The sequence below is a fragment of the Polyodon spathula genome, chromosome 32 (assembly GCF_017654505.1).
Source record: "Polyodon spathula isolate WHYD16114869_AA chromosome 32, ASM1765450v1, whole genome shotgun sequence".
In the NCBI taxonomy this organism is placed as follows: domain Eukaryota; kingdom Metazoa; phylum Chordata; class Actinopteri; order Acipenseriformes; family Polyodontidae; genus Polyodon; species Polyodon spathula.
The window spans coordinates 2,628,999-2,643,083 of NC_054565.1; the positions used below are offsets into that span (position 1 = coordinate 2,628,999).

At 36.5% G+C, this 14,085-nt stretch overlaps 1 protein-coding gene across 1 annotated transcript in view; it reads left to right on the plus strand.

The window, feature by feature from the left end:
• The window catches only part of LOC121303260 (ephrin type-A receptor 7-like), a 73,225-nt gene that overhangs the window by 44,820 nt on the left and 14,320 nt on the right, over window positions 1–14,085 (plus strand). The window contains exons 6-8 of the mRNA XM_041233840.1: window positions 6,602–6,726; window positions 8,254–8,416; window positions 11,160–11,268. Coding sequence (XP_041089774.1) covers window positions 6,602–6,726; window positions 8,254–8,416; window positions 11,160–11,268 — 397 coding nt within the window. The remainder of the gene's footprint in view (window positions 1–6,601; window positions 6,727–8,253; window positions 8,417–11,159; window positions 11,269–14,085) is intronic.

The following is a 14,085-nucleotide window of genomic DNA, read 5'->3' on the forward strand; positions in this document are numbered from 1 at the left end:
TTGATATTTTTGTTCTTCAAAATTTTGCAATATTGATTGTTTAATAGTTATGGATAATGGTGTATGTTTGCACCATTTAAAATACACTGTAATAAAAGCTTGGGGAGTATTGTATAACTGTCTATTTTTAGTCCCAAGCTTAATTTGGATTTACATAAAAAATACATATAGTGTTATTATATTACTATGTACTATACTGTTTGGAAGTGTTATATTTGTGTGTTTTGTTTTTTGGAAAACTTGTACCCAGTGGAATATAGATTGAGTATAATCTGTCAGTCTGGGTACAGCATCTATCATAATTGTGTAGTTTAGATGTAAATGTGTTTGTCGCTGGCCTATACTTTATTTGATCTGGATTACAAAATGTCATTCTGCAAAATGCAAGGACCGCAGCTCCGAGACGATCTGATCCTGCGGGAGGTTTTATTTCCAAGTACAAAGCATTTTTTCAATTTCTGTGATAATATAAATGATTATGCCTGTCTCTCTGTACCAGATGCGTCTGGCTGGGAAAATACACAGTGCCATATTCACTCCGGGCATTTGACCCAAATTAAATTTCCGGATAATGGCAGCAAGAGTTTGCATTTATTTTAATACAAGGCACACATTTATTTTAACCCTGTTTGACTACCGGAATACTAATTGCTGCCATTAAAGAGACAGCCTTGGACAAACTAAAATAGTGAGTAAGCATGGTCAAATAATGATAGGATCAAAAACAACAAGAGAATGGCAGAGGACACAAAAATATTCTGAAATGTAGGTAATTATCTAGATGAGCTTATGGTGTAATCAGTATTCCCCAGTGCTCCAGCGTACTGTAATAGTGGACAGACAGAGGCGTCAGTATAGGAAATGCAAAGAATGTTTGAAACACATTTTGATCAAATATGCACTCTTATGCATTGAGAGGTTTGGAAGAAAAGTCTCTCAGGAATCAGCAGTGAATTCATATTAGATATTGAACTCTTGAGAAAGACCTGCCATGGTCCCTAAATGAGGGTGCACAAAACCATGCAGTGTAAGGGTCACTAGAAAAAAAAATAATACAGTACTTTAAAGCTTTTTCATATACTGTACTTCAAACAATCTTGTATAGAGCTGTGAAAACCGTACGTGCATGTTCGTGTGAGTTTTATTTTCATTTAACTTTTTGACCTGTCAGTTTTCTCTTTCTTTGCATCTGAAACAAGCTTATCCAGATAATAGTCAACCATTTCTTATATTCTAGCTCCCTGAACCTTTTTATCAGTGCTGACAAACTATGCCATTTTTTCCTTTGTCAATTTATTCTCTCTCTCTCTCTCTCTCTCTCTCTCTCTCTCTCTCTCTCTCTCTCTCTCTCTCTCTCTCTCTCTCTCTCTCTCTCTCTCTCTCTCTCTCTCCAAGAAACATGCAAATTTGTGTTCTGTGTTTGCTGGCTGTATTCTTTCATGTACAGCCGTTTCTACCAGGGGAGTCTGGGACTGATAGCGCAGCAGCTTGTGTGCAGGCAGTGCATGTCCGCTCTTGCTTATGTATCCGCAGTTTTAGCACTTGGCTTAACAGTGTGGTTGCTGGCTTTGGTTTGTGCCTCTCCCATACGGTATCCACTAACCCATAAATGTTGAAATCAGCCTCTCAGCCAGGGAACACCTTTTCCCTGGGATAAATTAATAACTCCACAGACTGTCGCTGTAGGCACACTAGCGCACAATCTTCAGTGGTAGTGGTTGTATAGTTAATCACTCCCCCCCCCCCCTTAGATTTATATGTTTGGGTCACATGATGCAGTGCAGTGTGTAGCTGTTATGCTGACTTCACAGTAGTGTTGGTGATCACTTTGCAGATTGGATGCATCACTTGTAAAAGCTTACTAAAGTAACAGGGCGCAGGGTGGGTTCGAACCGGCAACCTCGTATACCACAATCAAACGCCTAAACCACTATGCAAAAGAGCCGGGTTTCGTCTGCATTTGTGTTTAAGAGCTTTTAACCTCATCTCATCTCACCGACGGGACTGCAGTGCATCACCTAACACTGCAGTAAAGGAATGGGAAATATTGCTGTGTCATTTCACCTCACCAAACTTTTAAAAGGGCCAGATCTATAGACATCGCTGTTTCATGCACTGCAATTTCAAATATTCCTTCACTGACAAAATAGGCTTAGTTCAGTTATCCAGTGCAAATGTTATTTTTTTATATAAACCAAATTGGGTACTTACTGGAGAGGTCAAGCAACGAGATGGAACAGAGAGTAGGAGATACTTTGTTTTCCACAGTTAGTATTGAGTGTATAGAATGGGTTACCAAGCCATGTTGTTGATGCTGAATCACTGGGATCCTATTGGGCCCGATAGAGCAAGCAGCTCCTAGGAACAATAGCAGCATTGACCTCTCATTTGTACTTCTTCTGTTTCAATTCCTAGCTATTGGTGATTAGCAGCAAAGCAACAGCAGGGCATGGTTAGAACTGGTTACATGGAATAAGCTTAGTCTATTAGAAAACGCAACCATCGCATTGTCACTATCTTGATGGCACTTTCTTTAAATCATCTTTTTGAATGAATTGGGAAGCTGAAAAGGACAGACCTGAATTTCACAGTAAAGGAAACCTTTAGTCTGTGAGTTTCCTTTTTAAGAAGGGCCATTACCAAAGGAAAGTCCAACCGTTTGATGTCGTAGCTCTTTGTACCGACATGCATGTGCTTGTACAGTATGCACAGACTGCTGAAAACATGCTTTGTGCATAGTGTGTGATCTTGTTTTTTCTTCAGCCCCATCTTTCAGTCAGTGCAGGTCTACATAATGAAAATGAAACATTACGGTGTGTGTGTGTTTTACTACTTGTCATTTCTGTGATTGTAATGTGCCTATATGTTTTCCTAAACACTGCTTTATTTGGATAGAGATCGTGGCTGGCGTTCATTGTCAATTGAAGCATAGTCTTCATAACATTTCTGTCTGTTGTTATTTGGTTTACAAGATAGAAAAATGTCTTTGATTTGATAAGAATCTCAAATAAAGTGTTTCTGTTCACGGGCCATTTCATCTTATGATTGATTATCAAACAAATACAGCAAGATGTAGGGAAACAAACGGGACCTTCATCTAAAGGGTTTGAACCCTGAGGCTTAGAAGAGGTACTGAGAGAGTGTTAAAATACCTCATGGATTACTTCTTTAACCCTTGGGCTATAGTGTACTGCTAGCGTCCACACGTACAGACACTACTCCATGCATACCTGTGTCAGCATTTGTTTGGGCTTCAAAGGTACTTGGTCAGGTTTCAGTTTTTCTTAGGCCCTGCCTAAAGGTTCCCTTTCATGTGCAAATCTTTTCAAATTTATAATTAAAATAAATAGTTAGGCTGTCATGGTATCATTATATACAGTATATATATATATATATATATATATATATATATATATATATATATATATATATATATATATATATATATATATACCGCCAATGATTCAAACACACACACACACACACACACACACACACACACACACACACACACACATATATATATATATATGTAAATTACCATTCCACAAAATTTCAGCCATTGATTTGTATCCGATTAAAGCTTTTATTCAAAGGAAGAAAAGCTTCAGTGAAAATGTAAAATTAGAAGCCACTGAGGCCTAGTAACAGCCTCATTTAATACAGGTACAGGTGTTTAGAAAATGGAAGAGCCCTCTCAGGCTGTGTCAGAATAGAGTCGCTTCAAATACGGTTCCCCTAGCTTTTAATTTTGCTTTTCCCATAGTCTACCATTTTTTTTTTTTTTTTAATTTTGAAATAGTCTCTGGCTTTACAATGGCTGTCTTTGCTTTATTATACTTTCACTATGGTAAACTTTAGCTACAGTGTCATATATAATGCAAGTAGAACCTGCACAGGCTCCTGTTGCAGATTTATATACATGTGGTGTGGGGGCCATATGATTTTCTAATGTTACTTTCAGTATGTGGGTGGCTGTCATGAATTTTTAACCGCTAGATGTAAAACCCCATGTTCTTGTGTCAGTTTTGCCATTTGCTTCAATATTCTCCGCTAACATTACTGCTTGAGTCTGACATCTTCTCCTAGATAATTTGATGTCAGATGGTAAGAAGCCTTTTTCTCTTTGAAAACTGGAAAGCCATTTCTTCGTCCATTAAACCAAAATGAATTAAAAGCTATTTTCCCTGTTGCTGCGAGGCAGTTCAACTGCAGTGTATTCATTTATTAAGAATTAAGTATACCGGCCTCTGCTATGCAAGACTAATCTGTGCTCACAACCCAGTTGAAAATTATTTCAAATTGGTAGATATTTTAAACCTTTTTTGGGGACTTTTTGCTGTAGAATATTAAACAGGACAAAAACCTTCTGAATTTCAGAATGTCTTGTAGTAGACCATTCGATATCAGGGGTGATTATAAAACTGCAATTAACCCCAGAGCTATTTAAAAAAAATAGTTTTCAGTTTCAAAAACCGGTATACAACAGCAAAGCAGGAGTGAAGATTGTCTGCATAGTGGCTCTGTCATCAGATGGTACAAGTCAGCTTGTATACTATACTATCGTATTCATATCCATTATAGTCCTTTCCCATGGTTCCCATGCTTTGGCTCTGCTTTTACTGTTGTTTGCTACACATTGCTATCAATCAATCAATCTTTATTTTATATAGCGCCTTTCATAGTGGAACACCATCACAAAGTGCTTTAAGTCATTGCTATGGTGTTGCCATGTTAACCACAGTAATCTTTTCAACGTTAGTGACTACATAAGCAATAAAACCCTGATTAGAGCACATAATCATCTGGTAGTTGACCATATTGCTACCGTACAGACAAGATTACCATAGCAATGCCAAATAATCAGCGATTCCGATAAATGGTGCCTGCAGTGTTATTTTAATTTTTTTTTTTTTTTTTTTTTTTTAAGCTAAGCATTCTATCCCAGTGTTCTATGGACATCTACTGTGTAGTTGTGCCTTTGAATGGTGATTCCTGATTGGTGAATTAAAGTTTTGAAGTTTCTAATATGTATTTTAAACAGATATCAACCTGCAAAGCCGCCCGCACTCGCCACAGTTTAACAGCTTCAAGACCGTTTGCATTGTGTTTTTCAACCAGTGTTTGGAGCCATATCGGAAATAGACCATTCACGTGTTTTATTTCTGCTTTGTAACACACCTCATATTTCTTATTTGTACACAATATGAGATGGTGAGAGGGCATGTGTTGCTATTGGGTGTTTGAAAGAGAAGGAAAAAGCTTTGGAGTAAAGTGTGTGCAGTGCTGTCACTGAGCACAGCTGCTATCTGCTCTACTACACACATACAGATCTAATTAAGATTCTCTTTCATTTTAATGGCAGGGATTTAAAACAATGAGGGATTTAAAACAGTTGTATGCAATATGATCTGCTTTGTCTTTATATGCTGTGTACATATATATAGTACATTGTGTTAAGTTGTTCTGCTTATTTTATTACATTTATTCATCTATATTATAGAGTAATTACACTGAAGGAACTGTATATTTTTTCTTTATTGAAAGCGTTCATAAAATAAGTATTATGATTTCCAGAAATAATATGGTTTTATATATCCAAGTGTAATATTTGTTTTTAGCTGGCATTGAAACACAATTTTATGAAAGTGTAAATTGAGACACCACTTCCCTCGAGGAGCTACAGTATTCAGGGTTTTACCCATACAGCTCCTACATAAACAGCAATTTATTTTCAAGTGGACAATACACATTCCTTTGCAAATCAAAATGTTTGTAGAAGTCTGTGCAGGCAAGCACCGCCCGCTTGCTGGGAAAGGAAAGGAAAATAACTGAAAAAAAACTTGAAGAATTGCATCATCCAGTATGGAATGCATTGTCATGAAATACAAAGTTCCTTGGAAAGTAACGTTTGAAAGGTAAGAAATGAATTTGCAGCAGCTCGGGTGCAGAAGGATTGTGTCATTTATCAGGAAAAGAACTTGGGGAAAGATAGATTGCTGCTTTCTGTGGGGACTAGGAAGAGCGATCCTTTGGATAATTGGATACCCACATGCCAAAGAAAACTAACTTTCATGCCAAAATCCCATAATAAGTGTAGAATTATGCATACGTTTTTGTAAACTAAACCCAACTTTTTTCTTTTATATATATATATATATATATATATATATATATATATATATATATATATATATATATATATATATATATAATATATGACACAGGGTTTTATTTAATTAAATCATGGTTCCATAAGCATAACACCTCTTGGTTACTGCTAGATAAAAGTGAAACATTTTGTCAACATGTTATATTATGCAGCATTAATAGCATGGTAATAACTGTGTAACTACCAGTGGTTCTGTCCTTATACGGTAACTACAAGTGGAATAGGTGTTTATTTACATGGAAAGTAATATCGTTCAAGGGGTTATTTCCTTGTAATTGCACAGCAGTACTGTTTAAGAGCATGATCCACTGGCTGTACCCAGTTGTCACAGTGTAATGTTATGTCCTGTAATCTTAAGGTAGTATCAGTAGGTAATAAAACGTGCTGCACATGTTCGACGTTAACTGTTCATCTCTCTGTCTGTTGCAGCTCCCTCTCTTATCAGCAACATTCACGCCGACAAAATCGACCAGAAGAGCATCACCCTAGCATGGCGAGAGCCTAGCAACCCAGGCAACAACAAAACAGAATATGAAATCAAATATTACCAAAAGGTATTTCAATCTTGTGTACAGCAGAGAAGAAAAACAAAAAGAGACCAAACATTTGAAGTTAACAAAAGAAGATCACGAAAATAAATTAAAAGTAGCCGAACTAAAACGGGGTGATACACACAGGTGCTTTCGTTACTGTGTTACCATTTACTAAGTCAAGGAACGAGCTGAACGAAAAATTCTCCCATTGTACTAATCTTCTGTATTCATTTAATTAGACCAGCTGCTCATTTGGAGTTCAGAAATGTTATACATTAAAGGAATATTGTTGCTGTAGTTGTTTTAGACACATAAACTATGACTTTTACAAAATAATAAGTCCTGGGGTTCATTGTAAAGTGGTACAAGCATGGGTGTCCACAGAATTAATTGTGGGGGGGTGGGGGGTGGGGGGGGGGGGGGGGGGGGGGGGGGGGGGGCAAGATGTTTAAAAGTAGTCGAGTAACGTGGTTTTGTATTGCATAATGATTCTTCTAAGCCTCATTTGCATTAACAACTCAGAGTAAATTACAAAAAAAAATTTAAAAAAACTTTGCACAGTGGAGCTTTGAGAGAGCAGCTCATACCCAAATGGCAATGAACAGTGGTAACCCTAGCCTCCATATTGACTCTGATTATCAAATTCGGACCAGTGAACATCATAAAATACAGAGTAACATGATTTAATGTAATTAGTGATAAGGTACCTTACTGGTCGGGTTTCTTTGTGCTCCTGGTTGTTTGAATGTGTGAGTTCTTCAACGTCACGCTGCCTTTCTCTCCCTGTAGTTTGCACACTGAACGCACAAGTTATTTCCTGCCAGTGGGGAAAAAAAAAAGTCCTGCCCAAGAATCCCTGGACAGCCAGCTTTCTATCCTTTTGATCAGCTTAATGTGCTTTCCTATAGCTTTCAAAAACATGATCTCATCACCCGAATAGACGACTCCTGTACTGCTGTGTACCACTAACTGAGACAATAGTGTTTTCTCACTATTTATTATTTAAGATGTGTAAAGTAAAGAATGGGTAATTTCTATGCATTCTGAGACCAAAAAAGATCAAAGATCAAATCTCCAGGTAATACAACAACAACAAAAAAAATGTTTTAACCCGAAAGCTATTTTTAACATTCAAAGCCTCTGCAGAGCTCAGTGTAACATGACACTTTATCAGCCTTAGTATTCCACGTTTAAAGGGCCTTTCTATTAGAAGTAATTTATTCCGCAAGTGACACGTTTGGTTTTGTACAGCAAATGAGACCTTCTGTGAAACCATAGCCACAGATTCATGAAAATGACAAAGGATTAATATGTATTTGTTATAACTCAAGGCAAGAGTATTACTTTGCCATGCACACTACAAAAAAAAAAAAAAAAAAAAAAAAACTAGATTCCATTTTATTTTCTTTACAAATAAAACATAAACCGCTATCCTTCTGGTAAACTAAAATACATTGTCATTAGAGCGTATGGTTGTAAGGAAGGGGCTTAAACACACACTTCTCACATCAAAAAGCATTCCTACTCCTGTGTATTTGTATTTCACAGGACCAGAAGGATCAAAGCTACTCGACAGTTAAAACAGCTTCCACACCAGTGACAGTGCATAACCTCAAGCCAGGGACTGCCTACGTGTTCCAGATCCGAAGCCTCTCTTCCACCAACCACGGAACCTACAGCCCTCCCTTTGAGGTGGAAACACTAGGAGAATGTAAGCCTTTCAATTCAGACTTTCCCTTTGAGAGGAACATTGAAAATTAAAAATGAAAACTAGCAGTGTCAGTTTAAAACACATTATTATTATTATTATTATTATTATATTATTATTATTATTATTATTATTATTATATTATTATTTGTAAATGTATTACATGCTAAACAGTGAAAAACTGTTTGTTATTTGTGGTTATTTATTGCACTTTTGTATCAAATATTGTATATGGCTAATAGAATATGAGGTTATACAGCACAATTATTACATGTGTATTTTTCATTTGATTGTTAGAAATATATAAAGGTAAAAAGGTTTGATAAAAAAATAATAATAAAAAAACACATGAAACTGTCTAAAGGAGTTTATAGAAGTGTAAAGGAAACCAAATTAGGTTAAGATTGAATTGTACTTAAAACATAACGTAATGCTAAAAATAATGGCAGGGTTTATCCTTATTTGGAGCACTTACTGTAACTACCCTGCCAGCTATATACACATGAGAAAAAAGTCACTTGAGGTTTAAATACTGGAATCCTAAATTTGTAGTCGACACGTAGTGTGTGTGTGTGTGTGTGTGTGTGTGTGTGTGTGTGTGTGTGTGTGTGTGTGTGTGTGTATATATATATATATATATATATATATATATATATATATATATATATATATATATATATATATATATATATATATAGTTTAAATACGTGTATTAAATTATACATTATATAACTACTTCAAAGTGCATCCTCCTTATTTTACCAAGAAAATCTCATTGAGTTGAATCATCTCATTCCCAAGTGCGTCCTGGTCTTTATTCAGCTGTAAGAGGCGTCTTTCTGACTTGCGTAGAAATTTCACTGGCTCCTTAAAAACTGAAAGATTAAATGTCATCATTTTTTAAGTGTTCCTTTTTTGTGAAGTTGTTTTTTTAAATTCAACCTTTCTCTCTGTGTGTATATATATATAAATACATTTATATTAATCATTTCAGTCTCAGTATATTGAACAGCGCTTGGAATCAGAATAAAGCGGAGTTCCATTCCATAGGCCGTTTAAAATTGTAAGAAAAGAATCTCCTCCTGCATGATTTTTAAAGATGGAGTTTAATAGGGCTTTAAATTGCCTCCTTTTACCACCCTGGAGTCATTTTCAGTATGAAATGAATCCAATACAATTCTATAACAAAGTGTGGCCTCCTTGAATGTTCCACACTTTGGGGTTTTTTAGGTATTAAAGAAATGCAGTGAATGTCATTTATATACTATAAAGTTTAATAGCAGTGTACATTTTGAAAGTAAAACTAGCTGAAGAATGGCATCTTGCTTTACAGGTGCTGCCAGGGAATTCAGAGCAAACGTAGACCCAATTCACAAGGGTTAAATACCGGTGCCCATTTTACCTAATCGCCAGTGATATATCCATTCAATTTTAAAATCAAACTGCTGCATAATGAAGTGGTCTGGAATAAAAGCCCATAGCCAGTATGCAAGAACTTTTGGAAAGATCATAAAATAAAATATTGATGGCAAAGCTCAACCTGCGCCTGACAGATTCATTTTAAAACCATTTGGGTTGTAAATATGAATTCTTAAATGGGTTGCTTTTTGACATATTTAGCTTTTTATGATATCATTTTGCTCTTGCCATCTGAAAACATACCTTTTAATAAAATTGTATTTTATGTGGGTGCACTGTGACTTAACCATTAATTAGGAAAAGGTGGGGTCAGAAATATCAATTTTATATTCCATACTGAAATTCTGGAAAGAAAATAGGTTAGCAGACACTGGCTAGCCTTATTCAGAGCCCCTAATGCACTGTCTGATCATCGAGAGAGCAAGCTCATAATCAGAGTTGAAAGGGGAAAACAATACCCACCTGCTCTGTTTTTCTGTTGGTTATAGAACTCCTTGAACACCTTGCCTCGTATGTTAAAATATCATTGTGTATGATGCCTATCACATTTTAACTGCCATCATTAACATAGTTGACCCTAATGTTTTTAACTTTTTGACGTTTCAATTAGTGACATAGTGACACTGTCCAAATTTATATGATGGCCCATTTTTAAATACGCTTTTTAAAAGGGTAGTAACCTTTTTAAATGCAATGATTTACCTACTAGTACAGTCACCACTGCAGTGAAAGATTCTTGGCATGAAGCAACCTATACGTCTCTTCATTGTTATATGGGAACTTATCAGTTAGTGACTATGTGGAATGGACATAATCGAAGGCTGGCTATAGAGGTTCTGTTATTCTAAAATGGAAGACCGATTCCTGCAAACGGCAGAATTCTAAAGTAAATTGTACATTACAACTTAACAGTTGCCCATTTAGCAAGGCACAGCAGTGCTTTTAAAGCCTGCATTTGAACTGCTCAACACCTGCAAACCACATTCAGCCTGCGTTTTTTTGTAATACTGTATAGGGCCTGTTGTGCTTCAGATCACATTGAGGCCTGTATACACAATAGTAGTTTTTGTTTACTTTGCAGTTTTATGGTTTGTGAAAATGAACGGCAGTCTCGCTAGCATGTTCACAGTTGCTATACAGAGAAAGGAACTGTGTTGCAGATATGTACTGTACATGCAAATTATTTTTTAATTGATATTTTTCCCTCCTGAGGTGAGTGTGTACTAGTCACGACCAGTGTTGTAGATTTAAAAATAAAAGGCAGTAGAATGTAGGCTGAATGAACAGTGGTTGTATATGTATTTATTTATCTGTCTTGATTTTGCAGTGGCTTTGGCGTCCAGTGAACAGAACCCTGTCATCGTCATTGTGGTGGTGTCTGTGGCCGCGTTCATCATGCTGCTTTCCATGGGAGTTGGCTTCATGATTTGGAGAAGGTAAGAGAGCACCATTCCTTTATCATATTCCTATTATGAACTGTCACAGTCTAAGTACTTTGTCATGGCACTTGGTTCCAGCGCACAGGCTTGAGTAGAATAGAAGGATCCTAAAGATCAAGAAGAAAGTCTGGAGAAGGGCACGACTGCTTTTAAAATATTATGTTTTGTTACTGAAAAGCCTTGCATGCTAGTAGTTTGTATTGATGCAAGGTGGTTAACACTTGAGACAGGAGGCTCAAACTCAAAGCGAGTACAAAACAGTATGGATAGATAGATCGAGAGCACGAAGCACAGGGCACAGCGTAAATCAGTTTTAAGAATAAATATTGCACATGTTGGTTACCATGCTTTGATGTTGTATGGATCAATTATTTTTTATTTGTAAAATACACATGAAAATGAAATACACATTAGATTAATCAATAATAATTGTGTGAATCATGTGTATTGAAGTCTTGTTAGTGTTTATCACAAGCATCTCAGTGTCTTTTCTAGTATCTCTATTACAGTAAAACACAATCTGTTTCCTTTGGAAATTTGATAAATCCACACAATTCAGAACCTTGCTGAAACAATTCTTCAAAAACCATGCAGTGAATTAGAACTGTCAGGGTTTTTAAAATAAGAGGACTTGTGAAATCCCAATGCTGTTGTGACACTTGGAATTGCAAACTTCAGTGTGAACGATATGGAGCATATATGATTGTTATAAATGTAATACCCAGGCTCCCATCCTGGCCTCTGTGGAATTGCGGAGCCTGGTAAAAAAATAATTCAGAAATGCATCGCTTAATTTGACATGCGCTTTAGTTTAATGGTCTGTCTAATTTATTAGTTAAGAGTTTAATTGGTTATTAAATGATCATTTTTCTTCCGAATTTACTGTAGTTGAATGATTGAATTTTAGCATTATTACTGTTTGCACAGTTGTGGCCAAAAGGTGGTGGACATGATTCCAGCATTTTAAAGATAACACCAGTACAACCCCACTACTGTCTTCTAGTTCAGACATGCTACTTTTAATGAGGACACTGCTATATTCTCAGTAGGGAGTCAATGCAATCCAATAGAGAACTGTGTGTCTGTTGTTAACAGTAGTTTAAAACCTTTATTCATGAAAACCTGCATCTTTGTCACTAGCGCTGCTGCTCACAACGGACATAAATGGACTTTATAAGGTCTGTGTGGAAAAAGATTCTGCAAGCAATCAATCATTAAATAAAAACTACAAGAAATTAAGCAAAGCAGACATATGTTATGGGTAATGTCTTGATCAGCGTTACTGGACTAATCAGTTCTATACTTGACTTGTAATCCTTGGGTTACATACAGTGTATCTGAAAGTTAGACTCCAGCAGGTATAGATGCATCACAAATGTGTGTATCAGATGTGTTTCTAGCCGTGCCATGGCTGACCTTGCATACCGTTCATTCTCATCATTGTAACACCTGCCATTGTGCGTTTGCACCCCCAAAAAAACAAATACAAAAAAGAGGTCCTTAAAAACCCTTTCCAATGAAAAACAATCCAACCTGAGCATTCATCTTTCTGATAAAAATTGATTTAACTGACTCCGTGTGAAAAGGCGTTCATTAATTCTGATCTAAGAATATACAGCAAATTGCAAAGAGCGAAGTCTATCATTCAGTAAACGTTGTCATGAAACATGATGGATCTGATTATAATTCAGGTCAGCTAAAACCAAGAGAGTTCCAGACAGGGCCCAGCTTACCATATACAAGTTTACCATAGTAAAATCAAAGCGTAATAAAGCTTAGCAAAAGCAGGGTAAAGCATTAGAGGTATGGTAAAGTATATTTAAAAAAAATAAACATGACAAACTATGGTATAATCCAACTGTGAGAGAACTGTAATATTACTGATCAACTTAACCGTGACAGAAAACTGTTATAAGGGTAGCTTTGATCCTAAGTAGGAAGATACGAAAACATTTATGAGTTTGTTTTGTAGAATAAACAGTGTAGAACTGAGGATTGACACTTTCCACTGAAAATTATACCAATTCAACTTTTCTGAAGTCGTGCAACACAATAGAGCAGTCTGCAGTGCTGTGGAGTATTCCCTTCAGAGGGATCTTAAAACTCACTAACCTGCTCCACAGACAGTGTCAGTAAAGCAGGCTGGTAGCATCTGCTAACTGCAAAGGGACTCTCTGTATTGGAAAAGAATCACGGTGGGCTCTGATTGGTGCAAGGCAACAGTCAGGCAGTTCTTAATGTTCTGATAGATCCTAAAGAGAGGTAATGTCTTTTCAACATGCCAGCCTTGTCGAGGGAATCAGTACAGTTCTTTTCAAACCCGTTTTGAATTCACCCAATTTTTCAAATGACTTGTAGTTGATTTTGCAGCCCCTTAAGCAAATCTTTGATCAGCGCAACACAGAGACAATGACAGTGCTGGATCATGAGGCGCTAATAGGAGGGCTACGCCGTGAATCTCTGCCTTTTCTATATGGCTGTCGTTATTCATTTCCACAGAAGAAATTAAGATAGTGATCAGCGGAGTGAAGCATAAAATAAATCAGTGCTTCTGTGAGCGAACATCCAAGCTATCACTGTGTTTGTTTTATAACTCTGAATGCCTATGTTGGAGTTTCTTCACTGTATGACCACACTTTGCAACTTCAAGAGCAATAGTTATTAAAACAATTTGACCATGAATGGCACAGATTCTTATTTATTAGTTGCTAATGGTAATTAACCATTAAAAGAATTGCATGCATGCTAAATTCTTAATCACGCATTCCCATCTGAATTGTCTTAAGTGGTTTTTAATGGCACTGAAGCCTGATT